Here is a 17330-nt window from a genome sequence, read left to right as displayed (position 1 = left end):
TAATGAGCATCAAACAAGCTAATAGGCTAACGGAAATATACACCATGCCAATCTCTAGGTATGGTGAAGGGTATGTGATGATGTGGGGCTATTTTAATTCTAAAGGCCAAGGGAACTTTATCAGGATGCATAGTATCCTGGATCCATGAAATAACTGGCCTTTAAAAATAAAAATCAACCTGCCTCTAAGGGGGGTGTATGCACCCTGTATTTTAATGAAGAACATTTATTTATTTACGATACATTATTCATTCACAAAGAAAATTGGTGTCCTTAAAGGTTGGAGTTTTCCTCATTTTTTTTAAGGCATTAAGATCAATTTCCAAAAGAAAATTTTTTATTCCTCTTTTTAGTCAACTTTAGCATGGGGGTGAATACTTATGCAACCCACTGTATATGAATATGAACTGAATTGCATGGGCATTGTTAGCCTAGAAATCTAGACGCACTTAATTTGCTGCCCGGGCTAATCTAGCAACTCTCCGTTGGCTTGCGAGCTGGAAAAATTAAACTTCAATAGGGCCAATCACATCGTGTATAGAGTCGTTAGGTGGGCTTAACATAATGATTGATGGCAGAGTTGCAACGGTTCGGTGTGAATTCCCTGCTACTTGAAAACAAAGAAGATGGATGTTGCTGTTGGCGAACAGCGTGACACGAGTTAAGCTTTTTTTAAGTTGGCAAAAGTTCGAACTAGCCAACTAGCTCCGCTGGGAAAACGCATGGGACTCATGAGTTGTAGCGCTATCCTATGCATGCAGAGGGAATTTGAAAGACAACCAATTATCCCGACCCTCGGACTGAGCACTGCGAACGGTGAGTCCCCAGACCCTACATTTTAATGTGGGTCTGGCTCGTCAGGCTAGGGCATTGTATGAAACCACTTGAAAACTGTAGCTTGCATCCACAACATCTGCAATAGCAGACCTATGAGAGCCTGGAGCCTCAACTGTTCTCCTTCTTATGCTTGGAAACTGTGATCAAAAATCAGCAAAAGCAATATTGCCATCAGGGGAATAGCCATATGGGGAATAATTATTAAAATTGTGTCCAACAATATTGTGTTGTGGTCCATACTGAATCAAAATTGGAGAGGAACTTCCATTGTGGCGCAAGCCTCAATGACAATAATGACAGTCCTGTAGTCTATACATGAGATTTGCGCCTCATCTTAGTTTAGTGACTGCTGCCCTTTTTCCATTTCTTTTAAGTAGGGGATATTCAACAAGAATGGTGGAAATGAAATGTGCTGCTTCGAGGGTTTAACAACTCCCTAGTAGAATCTATCAGTAAAAGAAATCAAAAGGTGAAAAATAACAAAGTGTATCAAGATCATCAATACCCAATGACTCACAATGCTCATATCCATGGGACTCGGAAACTGGCCCCAGTTATTACTTAGTTGCTCGGTATGCAGTACAACTAGCTAGTTCGCTAACTCCTTTTTATTTTAGAAGCATGATTCCGGCACTCTCCGGGGCCTGCCCAAGGAGGTGGTGCTGTAGCGGGTCCGTTGTAACGTGGCGTAGGACGGCCTGTCCATTACCAAGGCGTGGGGCAGCGCTGGCGGGCCAAGCTGGCCGTTCCTCTGAAGCGACGCTGTCCTGCGCAGGCTGCCGTCCAGCTTCGCCTGAAGACTCGAGGAGCTGTGAGCTCGCTTTATGTCTGCGTTGATGGCGGCAGCAGCAGTGGTGGCAGTGCTGCTTTGGCACTTCCTGCCGTTGGGTGTCGCTGCTGCTTTGCCATGACGCGCACAGTGCCCTCGGAAGGGCAGAGCCGAGCCATTGGTACGCTTGTCCTCTAGGGCGGCGCCAGTCAGGGAGCCGTTGGAGAATAGGGGCCTGACGGACAAACTCACGTTGGAGAGCTTCTCCTCGTGCTCTCTGGGCCTGTGTGGAACTTGGTCTCTCTTCTTATGGAGCAGGGACACAGAGCTTTTTAGCTGGGCCCCTACCTCCCCGCTCCTCGTCCCCGTCCGGTGATCTGCCGTCTGGGCTGGAGCCTCGGCCGGCGACCCGGTCCTGCTGAACCCCTGAGGGCCCTGCTGGGCCTTGGCCCGCCTCAGAGTGGAGTCCCTGTTGGACGGAGCCGTGCTGGTGGTGGTGGGGAGGTTAGGGTGGGCCTGGCTGGGTTGGGGCTGAGGGTCCTGAGCACCCCTGGTCCCAGCCCTCCTGGAGCTCCTCCTTCCCAGAGAGCTGTCGTCCCTGCTGCTCAGGCAGACCTGCTCTGGGCCGCTGGGCAGCCTCCGGCTCTGGCCCTCCGGCACCCGTGGAGACTCGGCTCCCCTGCCCGGGCTACTCCTGCTGGGGGAACCGCTGGATTCTGGCTTCCGACGGAGTGTCTGAGCCTTGCCTGTAGGTGGGCTGGCTACGAGAGGAACGATGGGCTCTTTGGTGCACCGGGGCCGTCTCCCAGACTCCAGGTACTCCACCAGCTCTCCAGGCATGATTCCGGGGGTGGCAGGTTTCTGGCGGTCCTTGGAGCCGAAGGACCAGCGCAGGGGCAGCATGCGGCCCAGGCCATCTCTGCTTGGACGGGTGGGTGACCGCATGCTCACGCTCCGGCCTTGAGTCCCACGCATCAACGGCTTGCTTTCAAAACCCTCTGGGAGTAGGAGAAATCAATCAGAACCTAAAGATGGATCTCTGGTCTTGTTCTGCTTTTTGTCAATACAGAATTTTTCAAATAGTCCCATAATTTCAATCTAAATTAAATGTTGCACAATCCACAGCATTAGTTATGACAGTGGTCCTATCTAACCTGACTCTCGCCAGATGAATTTTGTTCCGCCTAGCTCCACTCATCCATCTGGGACCAATCCATTGGAGTGTTGCTTCAGAAGGCTGGGCCTAATCAAAAAATGCTTGCATATGATTGAATAAGCCACTTGTCCGTCATCTATTGACGTGCTACTTCAACCACTCACAAAGAAGCCAACCCGTGACGCTGATAACAGTCTCACAGTCGCTTCTACGCTATGTCACATCTATGAAACTCCCGCCCTGCGTCCTGATTGGCTGTACCATAAAATCGGGTGCAGAAATCACTCTCAATGGAAGAGGTCCCAGATGGATGTGAGTGAAGCTAGGCGGAGCTAAGCGGAACGAAATTCATCTGGCTAGAGTCAGGTTAGGTCCTATCTACTTTGAGTGAGAATTGACTTTTAAGTTAAGAAATAAAAACATTACCTATATCTTTAAGTGATCTTTACATTAAAGCTAGGACTTTCTTTTAGCAACTAGAAGCTACATCTAAACATTACTGTTTCAGTTGCTGATACTATATGTCCTCCTCTTTTAAAAAATACCAACTTTTGTACTGCCTCGTTTTGGCATATCACACCTTAACAGAAGGCTTAAATGGACGGAGAGTAAAACTCACCTGTGTCTGTGTTTGCTGACTGCTCCAGAAAGACTGGAGAATCAGGAGCGGGGGGACTGTCCCCTGCCAGGCGGATGAGCCAGTGGTCCGAGGAGCTGGAGTTGCTGGAGCCTGGACAGGGATGGGTGAGTGATGGTGACGTGAAGACAGGAGCAAGAAAAAGATCACACAAGATGGAAAGAGGAAGTGAGTGAGTGAGGGAAATAGAAGAAAAGATTGTGAGTGGAAAAAAAATTCATTCAGTCAGTGAAATTTCTAAGCTTAAGCGCCAAACACACAGCAGCAGCAGCAGCCGCGTCATCATCTGCGATGCTAGAGTGAACATTCTTAGCTCTGACAGGTGAATGACAACAGCACTTATAGTGCCTAGAAAAAGTATTCAGCACCATGCTAAAGTTGACTAAAAAGAGGAATAAAAAAATCATCTTTTGGAAATGGATCTTAATGGATCTAAAAACCCAACCTTAAAGGACACCAATTTTCCTTGTGAATGAATAATGTATCGCAAATGAATAAATGTTCTTCATTAAAATACAGGGTGCATAAGTATTCATACCCCTATGTTGAATTCCCATAGAGGCAGACAGATTTTTATTTTTAAAGGCCAGTTATTTAATGGATCCAGGATACTTTGCATCCTGATAAAGTTCCCTTGGCCTTTGGAATTAAAATAGCCCCACATTATCACATACCCTTCACCATACCTAGAGATTGGCATGGTGTGTATTTCAGTTAGCCTATTAGCTGGTTTGATTTGCATTGAGCTCAATGAGCATTAAACCAGCTAATAGGCTAACTGAAAATACACACCATGGCATACGGACCTGCAGAAGATCAAACCATCAAATGGAGAATCAAATACCGGTCCAAGGGCCTACACTGATTGGCCTTATTGGAGTATAATTGAATATAAAACAAACTTCATGGCACTTGGAACAAACAAACAAAAAAAGCTGAAGGAAATCCTCTAAAGCATGACCCTATTGGGTGATCACCTGACGCTGACTCATGCTGACCTCTGAGTGAAGATCTGGCTGACCAGGGGGGGATGGTGTTGCGGCGCTGGTAGAAGAGGATGTAGGCCCCTCGCGTGCACACCTCCCCATCAGGTACCGTCTCCACACTGCTGTCATCGTAGCTGTACCACTGGCCGTCCACCGAGTTCCTGCAGTAAGCTGGATTTACATGGGCGTGTGAAAAAACACGCACAAGCATACACATACAAACATAAAAACACACAGGGAGATGTACGCTTGAATGGTGGATGAAGAGACAAGTGTGTGTACACCAAACACACTGCAAATGTTTCTGACCTTTAAATAATGACATGAACAGCACAGATTCTACAGTACCATCTTTAGACTGATATTGAATAGCTCCAAAGGGCCACATTCATATGACTCTAGGTCAAATACATTCTTATCAGGCCAAATATTATTCATAATGTTTCTTTTTTCTCTTCTTTTTTCTCTTTCATACTATTTGTAATGTAATTTGTAAATGATGGATGGATCCTCAGCTTCAGCAAACCTGTGTAGTGGCCCCCATGCATGCCTCCATGGTGGTTGCACACGGCGTACAGATCGTACAGGAAGTCCTGGGGCTGCTGCTGTTGATGCTGCTGCTGGGGGTTTCGCGGGTGCTGCTGGCTCTGGTGGTGGTGTGGGGGTGCCGCTCCCTGCTGCCTCTTCACCACGTGGGGGGCCATGTCCAGGCCGGTCAAGGGGAAGCGCACCAGCGTGGAAAGCTTGTTGCGCCTGTCGCCTACCTGCCGGAAACGCTTGAGGTGCAGGATGAGGATGTCCGGGAGCGTCCACAGGCTCATCTGCACTGTGCCCTGCTGCAGCTGCTGGCAGTGCGGGCACTTCCACGCGTCGTCTGGTGCCAGCTGCCACCACACACACGTAAGATCAATCAATATCGATCAATAACTATGAAATTCATCAAACAAAAATGCATATGGAGCTAGAGAATTCTATTCTTAACCAGTGTCAAGTTTATTACCAGTGTCAGGTTCTTTACCAGTGTCAATTTCTTTACCAGTGGTCGCCACCTCATGACTTTTTTGCTGTGTTACTTTTTGATTACATACAAGAGACACAGATGGGGATGATAAGGTTGGACGCTGCAGAGTGCACAGCCATGCTATGACTACACATAGCCAGGTCTATAAAAAACTGGGAAATGCTCCAACTCATCACCTGTTGCCAAGAGACCAGTGGTCCATGCTAACCCTATTAGAGTACAAGGACTCACCATCCAAGTAGAATTCTTTAGAAATTCTCATTCCTGAGAATAATGGATCTCACATTTGCAAGCACACATATCTTTAATTATGGTGGGAAAGTAAGATAATATAGAGCTGATCCAACGACACATATGCACGCCCAACACCACACACTTGAACAAGTTCAACACTTGTTCAATTCCATTTCATTAGTATGACCGCCGTGCAGTGAACCTTGAATTTTCCCTTGGGGATCAATAAAGTATCTATCTATCTATATAGGTTTTAGTCAGAGTTTTTTTCTTCCGTTTTTTTTCTTTTTCACATGTGTAATTTTCCGTCAATGATTTTTGGGACACTGAAAGACCGTGGTGCACGAAACTTGGTGGGCATGTAGCCCCACAAGGATAGCATGGAACCATTGTTTTTCGTTTTGATCCGTCACCCCCCCCACCGGACTGGACCCCCTAAAAAGGAGGGTAGGGCAGACACAGTTTTCTGTGAATATCTCGAGAATTGTAGGGCCTAGGAGGACCACCTTTTTTTTGTATGTTGGTCTTAAGGGGCCATTTCAACCCATCCCATAACCACTCATTTCATGTATAGCGCCACCTAGTTACAAATGAAAAAGCAAAAATGAGATGTAATCGCAGGTATCTGTGACCTGACATGGCAAAACTGCACGAAATTGGAAGTGTAGGATCATTATGACACCCTCTGAATGCACGCCAATGGACACTACCCAGCCCCCCCCAAAAAATAAAATAAAATAAAATAAATAAATAAATAAATAAATAAATAAATAAATAAATAATGTGTGATGTGTGCCTTAACGTTGTATGATGCATTACCTACTGATGCATATGCAGTAAAACATTTAGTCAAAACCCAAAATCTAAGCAACAACCTGGCAGGGGTTCCTCTCTGTCACTTTATAAATAAAATATTGATGTCATGAGCAGTGACATAGCACGACTCAAATCTCGAAGAAGACCAGTAGTATTCACTAGGTCTATAACTAGCCTATAACTAGCTAACACTAAAAAAAACACCATGTCCTTATTCAAGTTCACCTGCTGCTGTGAGTGACCCTGCCACACCACCGCTGTCTGATAAAGGGAGCGGCTGTGTTGCTTTTTCTGTCATCTGACAAAGTAACAAATCGATTGCCATTAAGACACGTTTTAAATAGGAAAATTGCCAGAAATCTTAGTCACTTTTAAATATGATGCTAGCAGGCGAGAAGCTAATTGTCTAATCAGATTCAATGATCTATGCTAGACTGGAGCTAAAACTGGTATCGCCAGATTTAGAGAACGGCTGGATGAACTGGAGAAAGGTAAAAATCAATTGTTTAACTCAAGGGGAGGTGGAAAATGAGTGTAATTCCCAAAATGGTGGAATATCCCTTTAAGGCTGTTAAGCTACCATTTAGAGGAGTGGCCTTGGAACACTGGAACAGGAACGAAAAAATAATGTTTTTGCTAAGAACGAACCAAAATGAAAATCATTCTGTTTTCAGTCCCTGCTGAGGACCGAGGTGCTGCTCTGACTGATTTTAAGGCTTCTGTCGCAGACAACAAAGCCGTTTTAAACCTATCTGATTAGGATGAAGGAGATCGTTCCGTGAGCGGAATTATTTGATTTGTTTGGAAGCCGCCCTTTCATACAACTTGTTTCACAGACTTATCTATTCTACTATGGTATAGTGAAGCTTTCACTATAAGCTCTAGGGGTTGACTTTAATGAAGGACTCAAGAACTGCATAAATAGGATAAGGCAAGCTGATGTGCTTTGTGTCCTGCTGCGGGCCCTGGGCTGCGGGCCCTACCTGCTCCTCTTTGGTGTAGAGCTGGAAGCACTCGTCCAGGGTGCAGCTGTACTGCTGCACATGCTGATGCTGTTGCGAGCGCACGCTCTCCGCATCTTTCACCACCTCCTCCTGGATGTTCCCAAACAGGCTGCAAGGAGACACAGAGAAAATTCACAGACACAGACGTACACACACACATACACACACACACACACACACACACACACATACACACAGTGTTATATATCGGACTACACACAAAAAAATGGGTTTTTACTAACTAATACAGGGAGGCTCACCAGTCTTTGATGTGATGCTCCCATTCCACAACCAGCTTCACATGGCGCGGTCCGCCAGAGCCACACAGCTTCAGTGCTCTGTACACACACACACACACACACACACACACACACACACACACAACACATAAGTTTACAGGTGTATATGTTCTGAAATTCTGTCCTAAAACACAAGTTATCTGACACCTGAAATGACTGGGTGATTGGCTACATTGTGCTCTGATTTGTAATACTGGACAGATGGTCACATACGATGGACCAAACGATGTCCTGAGAATTTTCACATAATTGTGGTTTGTGGCAGACTGAACCAAATCAACACTGTATTCTACACACAGGAAGAACTGGATGAGGGCAATGCTAACTCTCAGCCACAAGGGGTCAGTCTGTCCCAATACCGAGTTTGGACTTAGTTGATTTTTCATATACCCTGGGACATGTTAAAAGAAAACAAATTGATGGCTCCTAATTAAAACTTTAATTGGACGGCCTTAAGAGACTAGATGGTTTGTTGAAATTCATGTTTAGTTTTTTAAATTGTTCAATTACTAAACATTACAAGATTCAACCCCTAACCCTAACCATATTTTTGTTTTTTGTTAACAGTCTCAGCAGAAAGTTTGATTACAATCTGAGCATAATCTTTATATAGTCTATAAGAGACCATCCAAGAAAAATATAACAACATCCTGAAGCTGGAGCTTAATGGAAGCACAGATGTCTTTACAGCCATCACAGCTTTAGTAAGAAATTCAATGAAAACTCAGTTTTCTTTTCATTCTCTAACATTCTGTACATTTAAAGGTGACGCATTTGCCCTATGCAGTAATCTCAAGAAATTCAATTACCTTTCACTACAGACAATTATGAGCTCTTTGTTCTGTCCCGGCTAACATTTATTCAAGGTTACTGGTGTGGTCTGGTTTGTAAAATGATGACTTCGATCGAGCTTGTGTGTGGGTGAATGAAGGCTGTGTGATGGCTGTGGAGAACGTTTCCAACTCACAAAGTTGTCCCTGAGTACTGGGGTCAGAGATGCAGGAGCCCAAGAGCCATTCATTGAAGGAAGTGAATGGGCTTTTCTGTTTGCGGGTGCTTGCAGCATGTGTGTGTGTGTGTGTGTGTGTGTGTGTGCGTGTGTGCGCGTGCACACTGTGCAGGAAGGAGACAAGGCTGTGTGTGTTTGTGTGTGTGTAGGAGGGAGGGAGGGGGCTTAAGCTCTTTGAGTTCCACAGCTTCACTATTGCACAGAATGCCAATTAGCTGTTTTGAAAGCTGTAGACCCCCTAATTACCTTCCTATTAACAGATCTCAACCTGCTCGTTTGGCAAAGGATCAGGTGGCTTCAGTTCCCTCCACATTAGAATCCATTCATTCACACACACACCTTTCAATAAAATTCAGTATAAATTCAGTATAAATGGCAACAAAAGGAGGAGAATACTTAATTGGGACTTGCTTTAGACGCAAAGACACTTTAGAGAGGGCTTCTGTGCTCTGGGTTAGGCTTATTATGAGGTCTGCAGTCTCACTGTTATGGCTGCATTCAGAAACCGGGTTCCTCTGTTTCTGCAGCGTATCTACCAACCATCTGTCTGAATGGATGCCAAATTGTGCATAATTTTAGCCTCTGCATATAACAGTAACTTCCACGGAAGAAGAATTCTAGTGAATAATTCACATTGTAAAAACTTTGTGTGCATCATTGCATTGCAACATGTATTGTTTCTGTGGGTGAGTATGTAATATAGTCAAGACAAAGGTCATGACACATGACACAGGGCTATGGCTGCAAATGCCAGTGGTGCCCTTTACGACCTCTGGAGGGTGAAGTTTATATAAGGGCAGTGAATGTGTGTGTGTGTGTGTGTGTGAGCGCACACAGGTTTATGTGTGGGTGCATGAGCAAGGTTGTACCGATCCACAGCTGGATGACAGAGTGGCCTTCCGTCTTGAGGGCAGAGGTAGCTGTAGGAAGCTGATCCCCCAACCACACGAATCCTGAACAGCACCCTGGAGCTCTGCAGGCCACAAGACATACGACACACATTTACTCTCAGCCACAAATGACTGGCACACACACACACTCACATATGCACAGACACACACACACACACACACACACTCATGCACAGTTGTTTAGTATAAGCCATAAGGCATAGAGGTCAAAACACTGGTAATGATACATGACAGGGCTATCGAAAAAAGAAAAAAAAAGGATCAAGTCAGCATAAGGGCTGCTGAGGAGGGCCAATCCATTTGCTGCAGGTGTGACTTCCCCCCCACAGCTCCGCTCATAATCACCAGAAATGTACGGCCTTAGGCATGAGCTACACCAGGCGCGTAACTGAAGCGATCCGTTCGCGTTGCGTCTGCTGCAACAATTAGATTCCATTATAATCAATGGAAGTAGCTACACCAGACGTGACAGTGGGGCGTATGTTCGAAAAAAATAGACCATTCATCTAAAATGGATTTTACGCGTCGCGAACGGAACACTTCAGTTACGCACCTGGTGTAGCTCATACCTTACTGTGAATGTGGAGGAGAAATCACGATTCCTAAACTCCACAGGGTACATCTACATTGACGGTAGCTCGAAAACAAGCCAGGCTTTTTATTACTGCTGGAGTAAACCCTATCAAATTCATTATTCATGTGTGCTTGTCCAGCTCAAAATATTTGCCTGAGATTGGCCATGTGCTTTACAAAATGACAGAGAGTGAGACACAACGAGAGGGAGACTGAGGCACGAAGGGAGAGACAGAGAACAAGAGGGCTTCGGGAGACGAACGCACAATTGATTTCCTTTGCTTTCCACTCTCTTTGTCTGGCTTGGCGGATAAAGAAGACCAGCGCGGTCCGAAGCGCAGGGATTTGTCTGGTGCGAGGGGCTGCGAGGGGAGCCTGACGGGCAGAGAGGAGGAGCTGAGGAGGCACGCTCCGCTTCTGGCTCACGGGACACCGCTGTTAGGGACGGATTGCAGCGATGGGCCAGATATTGCCTCAGACAACACAGTCGCTCGTTTGATGATGGCGCACTCAGCAAACGTCTGTGCGCTTACACACACATGGGCGCATGCACACACATACCCACGTACACACACAAATGAGGCTGATATATAGTACCAAGCACCATTAATGAGAGAACTTAATTATTAAGGTAATTATTTTGCCACAATATGACTACATTATATATACAAATGTATACTACAATATGATTAATAGGAATGACATAATACAAATCCAACACCTTAGAAATGCCTGCATTACTAAAAATTACCACATAGAGGCACCAGCTGACTACAAAACCTCAGAGATAAGAGTTTGCCTTGATCTACAGGAAATCTATCTATAGGGAAGTCTATAGGATACTACATGATGGAAATGAGGGCAAAGACCAAGAGAAAGCCAAAAATAGCATGAATGTGAGTGAGTATGAGCGATGATGGGGATGCAATCAGAGAGGAAGAATGAGGAAGAGTGAGCGTGAGACAGAAGGCAATAACCCAGAAAGAATTAAGGAGAGGAAGGACAACGAGGACAACATGAGTGACTGAGGAGTGCTATATGCAGGAGCGGTGCAGGTGGTAAATAACTGGACTTTACTCTGGAGTCTCGTTTCACACGATCACATATTCTCTAACAGATGGGCCGGATTTAGCTGAGCATTCAGGTGAGATTTCCTGGGATAGCTGGGGAATGTTTTCCCCGTTTCAATAAAAAAAAAAAAAAATGAAACTAAGGCATCCCAGGTGAGGGATATTGCTCTTTTACAAAGTTGACAAGAGAAATGAGGAAATCTACAAGCAAACTTCTCTTGGCACTTTATGGATATCCTCTGCTAAGAAAATAACTAGGCCTACTTATGCATTCGTTTTTCCAAGAAATAAATGATTTAAAGGGTTATTTTTGACAACCAAATGATATTCAGAGCACAAATAAAGACAATTCAATTGCAAAGCCTTAGAAAAAGCCAAATAATAACAATTAAAAATCATTGCTTATTTATAACCCTGGTTTCCAGGTGTGTTAAAGTACTTTCTATTTACAACAATGCTAATTAGCCATCCAGGCTATCCTAGTTGAACATTATGAACAGGTTCAGCAAGGCTCCCAATACACACTGGACTCTTCAGGTTTACTAACTCACTCGTTCTTATACATGTTCAAATATGGATTTTACACACAGGCAAAGAGACAGAACCCTCATCTTTGGCCTTGGCAGCATGTTAAGCCTAGCCTAGAAATCTAGACGCACCCTAGTGGCAGCAAATTACATTTGCTGTCAGGGCTAGTCTACCAACTCTCCGTTGGCTTGTGAGCTCGAAAAAACATCTATCAGGCCAATCAAATCGTGTATAGAGTTGTTAGGCAGGCTTAACATAATGATTGATGGCAGAGTTGCAACGGTTTGGCTTGAAATCCCTGCTACTAGAAAACAAATAAGATAATGTTGCTGTTGGCAAACAGTGTGACACGAGTTAAGCTTTTATTAAGTTGGCAAAAGTTTGAACTAGCCAACTAGCTCCGCTGGTGGGAAACCATGGGACTCATAGCGCTGTCCTATTGCGTGCAGAGGAAATTTGAAAGACAACTGATTATCCCGCCCCTCGGACTGAGCACTGCGAACGGTGAGTGCCCAGACCCTACATTTTAATGTGGGTCTGGCTCATCAGGCTATGTTAAGCCCACATTGTGGACACACACCACACAAACCCTGTCCTCTCTTCTTAGACAAACAAGCAGTAGACTGGTAAAGACCAAATCCACCTGTGCCATTCCATACACAGCACTCAGGGTCATTAAACCCCATTCCGAGAGCAGGGCAGGCAGTGGGAGGTAAGAGCCATTTCCTGTATAAATAGAATTCTATTAGGGACCACTGTTTGTCACACAGCAGTACCTAGAACTCTCTCTGCCTCTAAACATAAAAACTCAAAAAAGAAAATGTGCGTGTGTGTGTGTGACGTTTTATCAAATGAAGCATCTCACATTGTTATTTTTCATAGATCTCTAGCATTCTCATCCCTAGCATGTGTCCCAATCCCCTGCAGGCTGCACATGCATGCGGCATGCGGATCGGCTGCACACACGCATACCCTCACACCTCAGTGGGCTGTGGATGAGAACGCATGGAGGCGACACCCTGTCGTTAATCATGCCCCAACTCCATGCTTTTCAACACGGACTTCCACGGGCTGTTGTCATGATTCAACTCTCGTGAGAGTTCTGTCATAATCATATCTGGGAGACACTATCCCTTCAACACTGTTTATGAAGAGAGAAGGAATTGAAAAGAGGGCCGTCAAGGCTGCTAATGAGACTCTTGACATAAAAAATCTAAAAAAAAAACCCAAAAAAACATTAAAAATGGGAGATTTCCAAGATGTGTCCTTGCTGGCTCTCTTTGCGATGGCTGCTGAACACACAGTGCAGTTTAATTACATGGACATCTAGGACATTGGATAAGGGACAAAAAGAAATTCTGCCCCAAGGGCAATCTTGATGTCATCATGTCTTATTCTCTATGTAGTGAGCCTTGTTCTAGGTTAAGAAGGCTTCCTCACACACACACACACACACACACACACACACACTTTCCATATATACCATCAACACACCCACACCCACCTACCCACCCAAACACCAACACAAACACACATTCAAACACCAACACACACCCAAATACATGCACACACACTCTTCACCACTTACATACCAACACACCCACCCACCCACTCAAACACACACACACATACACATTCTCAAATCTCAGTCATTCATTTCTCTCAACCACCTCTTACTCTGTTTGAGTAAAGCCCCGTACCTGACCCTAAATGATGTGCTGTTAGCTGGGCGGGACCGTGGCTGTGTCACTACGACAGATGAGATGCTCCAATTGGAATGTGACTTTGTGCTTTTTGCCAGCAATCAGGAAGCACATGGGGCCAGCACTGAGGTAAATCATTGATTTGATGGAGATACACAGCTGGGAGTATTTACATCTCTGTTTGTTTGTCTATCTGTCTGTCTGTCTCTCTCTCTCTCTCTCTCTCTCTGTTTGTATGTGCTTCTGAGTTGCAATGTCATATTTGCCAAGCTTGGCTTAATTCATCTGGTTTGTTTGGGGGGCCATGAACTGACCCAGTGCCCTGAACCCTCTCAGCCATGCAAGTGGCCACATCTGTTAAACACACACATGCATACACACACACACACACACACACACACACAGCAGAGCAGAACCAGCCCACATCCAGTACCTGGGCCTGGGCTCCGTTGATCATAAGGTAGTAGAGCTTGCTGAGGATGCTCTGCTGCAGCTGGTCCCACGACACAGACCTGTCCTCGCGCATCAGGAACGGCGGTCCAAACCTGAGGACCAAGAGGCAGGAGAAAAAGAGCCAAACATGAGAGGAGAAAGACTACCAATAATGACGCTCAGAGAGCACAGACTTAATGGCAAAGATTACTCATAATCAGTCGGCATGACAGTACATGGTGTCTGCACGACTTGTGTGGCTGATGTGAGTGGGTCACTGTTCGAACCAAGTGGATGATGCCGCGTGTGAGTCAGTATACGTCTGCTGATGATCATGATGGCGCACACTCTGACATCAATTCTGATGCCAATGTCCTTTTAAATGTCACACTGCAGATCAGAATCTGGCCTGTTTTTTCCCCCTTCCCTCAGATCAACGACTGCGCCCTGGTCAGGAATCAGCACTGATGGTGGGTTCATATGTACTGCATGGCCTCATGGAATCAACCCAGTCATTACATTATTATGGCAACCATGATATCAAATGAACGGGGATTAGCCCAGGCATTACGCTGTGGTGTAATCACTATTATCATTAGATTCCATGTGGCTACGCTTCCTGCTGTGGGATACCCATTTCCAGGCTTCAAGCATCATTCCTCTTTGCATCTGCGACACAGCCACCAGGCTATCCACAGGAGGCAGAGGGGGACAAACATAATGCAATTACCAAATGGACATTCAATTAGAATGGAAATATACTGGCTAAAACAGAGCTAAAGCCATGCTTAAGTTTTCCATTTGAGGACCCTATATTACTGTGGATTCACAGTGCAGCTCACGTTCTCTGGTAGTGATTTGTGAACTTGGTTCTTTAGGGTAATATGGAAATATCTGCCTATGTGTTCTCACCGACCCCTCCTCCTTCATCTTTTCTTAGTCCCTTCCCTCTCTCTCTTTCTTTTGGAAATCCTCCTGTCTCAATTCTTCCTCCCTTCGGCCTGTTCCACTGTGTCTGGATGGCTAAAGGTTACCGACTTCCAGGTGGTCATCACACAGTGAAATTCCATGTTGTCAGTCAAACAACTTCCTCTACATGCAAGCGTGGAACACCACCTGAAGCTGTAGAACTCTTGAATCATGGGAACAAAAACAAAGCCTGAAAATCCCAGGAGACAAAAATAGAATGTGATTAATGTGAATTAAGTATACACACAGAAGGCCAAACAGCTAGTGAGTGGCACTGTATTGTGGTAAATACTAGGGAAATATCTCCCTCCTCCCTCTAGCCAGAGACTTTGTCTGCATCACCAGAACCCCATTAGAGCCAGTGCCTTCAAGTCAGTGAAGGAAAGAATATCAAACGTAGGCCCAGGGAGTCTCCCGAGAGATGCAGTGACAAATAACACCCCTAATTTCATGCTTGTGGAAATTTCCCTGTGTCAGATAAATTGGCCAAAACGTTGCAGAGCAGATAGGAGAAAGATAGTGAAAAATTAAGGGGAAAGGAAAGGAGGAGAGAGCGAGTAGGAGAAGGGGAAACCTGTCATGCATCTTCATGGCATGTTAACTCATTAATAGGAGACAAGGCGATAAGATCATCCCGTGGAAACTAATAAAGGCATCTCACACACACACACACACACACACACACACACACACACACACACACACACACACACACACACACACACACACACACACACACACACACACACACACACACACACCATCCTGTGCATCTCATCTCTGCAGCCCATCTGTCTGCCCATGTGGAAAGAGGAGCTAGCATAAAACTAGGCCAGTCAAATCTGTTTGTCACTGGGAAGAAGAGGAAGAGAGAGAGGGATGGAGAGAAAGAGGTGAGAGAGTGTGTGTGTGTGTTTGAGAGAGAGAGAGAGAAAGAGAGAGAAAGGGAGAGAGAGAAATAGAGAGGGAGAGTGGGGTGCCTAACGATGATATCACTGAAACTGAGATATATCTCCTGCTGACTCACAAGCAATAAGCTGGAGGAGTCAAAATGAGTTTTCATGTGTTTCTGAGGGGGGTTGCAGTGCAATCAGAGCACAATGATGTTTGCTTTGTGCCCAAATGTGCCCTGTCACTGTAATGCCAGCACACCATATTCCGTTCAGTGTTTAGAACCTTGAACCTCTGCTTATACTCAAAGGTTTTGGTTCTCATAGTTCTGAACAGACCTAGGATGGCCTCGATCCGTAGCAAATATCAGATCGCCTAACAAAAAAAAATCAATTTAATTCATTTTCACTTAATAAATGTGCAGAGAGCGTTCTCATTTCTCCAGTGTAGCAATAGGCCTGGCCAATCCAGCACATCTCTTACTCTCTCTCTGTCTCTCTCGCGCCGTTGAGGCAGTGATGGGATTGTCACAGTCCTGTCCTCGGAGAGATGGGAAGAGGCGGCCAATCAATACCTCCCTGTCCTCCCTTTCCATCGCCAACCTGCCTCAGCTGGGAGTTTCTTTCATAAGAGCACAAGTGAAGTCCAAGGAGGGAAGACTGGACCAAACAGACACAGACACTACAGGCAGACTCTGTGAGGCAGTCTCTCTCCCGCCTGTTCTGGGTGGCTCATGTCGAACGCCTGGAATTCTCATCTTTCTCCTCTGAGATGAGCTTTTCACTCATGACTAATTCCTATCAGTAGTCTTGTCAGTCCTGGAATAGACATTTGGACCTTGCACTTAATACTTAAAAAATTATAGAATTACTAAAAAAATCCACACATTTTACTCCCCATTTAGTAGATAAAACCACCATACCTTGTGTTTTTCTGTGTGAAAATGTACACATCTGATTACACTTAGTACACTGCCACATATAGCACATTAAGGATGTGAGAACACTGTGAGAAAAGACATGGAAGCACTGCATCTTTAGGCATTCTGCAGTGTGCTTTTCCATTTTAACTACCTACATTATGTAACCCTAGGGAAATGTCAGACGTTTCTGCTCATGACCATCAATGAGATTACATTAGTTAACGTCTTTCACTGTAATGTGCCACTTCACCATAACCTCCTTAGTAACTCTACAGGAAAACTCAGGTGAAGATTGTTATCCTCACAGTCTTCCCGCTGGGCTTTAGCAACAGATCCTCTGTCGTCAGAGCCAAGGCATATGCCTGCTAACTGCCCTCTTGCTTTATGAGAGTGGAGAGAGTAATTAGGGCTAATTACTGGATTTAAGACATCAGACATCTTTATTTGCTGCTATTTATGTCCTTACTGCAGGGCTTCGGAGAACACTGATGAAGGATGAAAAGAGACTTAAAGGAATGTAACAAGTCAAATCCATATACAGAATAAAGGGCATTTGTTTTTCA

At 45.1% G+C, this 17330-nt stretch overlaps 1 protein-coding gene across 1 annotated transcript in view; it reads right to left on the bottom strand.

Annotated features, from left to right (window-relative positions):
- Positions 1-785: 785 nt before the first annotated feature.
- usp43b (ubiquitin specific peptidase 43b) overlaps positions 786-17330 on the bottom strand; it is a 63156-nt gene continuing 46611 nt past the window's right edge. The window contains exons 8-15 of the mRNA XM_042086566.1: positions 13987-14098; positions 9638-9741; positions 7721-7798; positions 7440-7569; positions 4912-5269; positions 4398-4556; positions 3382-3492; positions 786-2604 (exon numbers count right to left, since the gene is read on the bottom strand). Of these exons, the coding sequence (XP_041942500.1) occupies positions 1451-2604; positions 3382-3492; positions 4398-4556; positions 4912-5269; positions 7440-7569; positions 7721-7798; positions 9638-9741; positions 13987-14098 (2206 nt within the window). The 3' untranslated portion in view covers positions 786-1450. The remainder of the gene's footprint in view (positions 2605-3381; positions 3493-4397; positions 4557-4911; positions 5270-7439; positions 7570-7720; positions 7799-9637; positions 9742-13986; positions 14099-17330) is intronic.

This window comes from Alosa sapidissima, chromosome 3 (assembly GCF_018492685.1).
Source record: "Alosa sapidissima isolate fAloSap1 chromosome 3, fAloSap1.pri, whole genome shotgun sequence".
Classification (NCBI taxonomy): domain Eukaryota; kingdom Metazoa; phylum Chordata; class Actinopteri; order Clupeiformes; family Clupeidae; genus Alosa; species Alosa sapidissima.
This window is presented reverse-complemented; position numbering and strand designations above follow the sequence as displayed.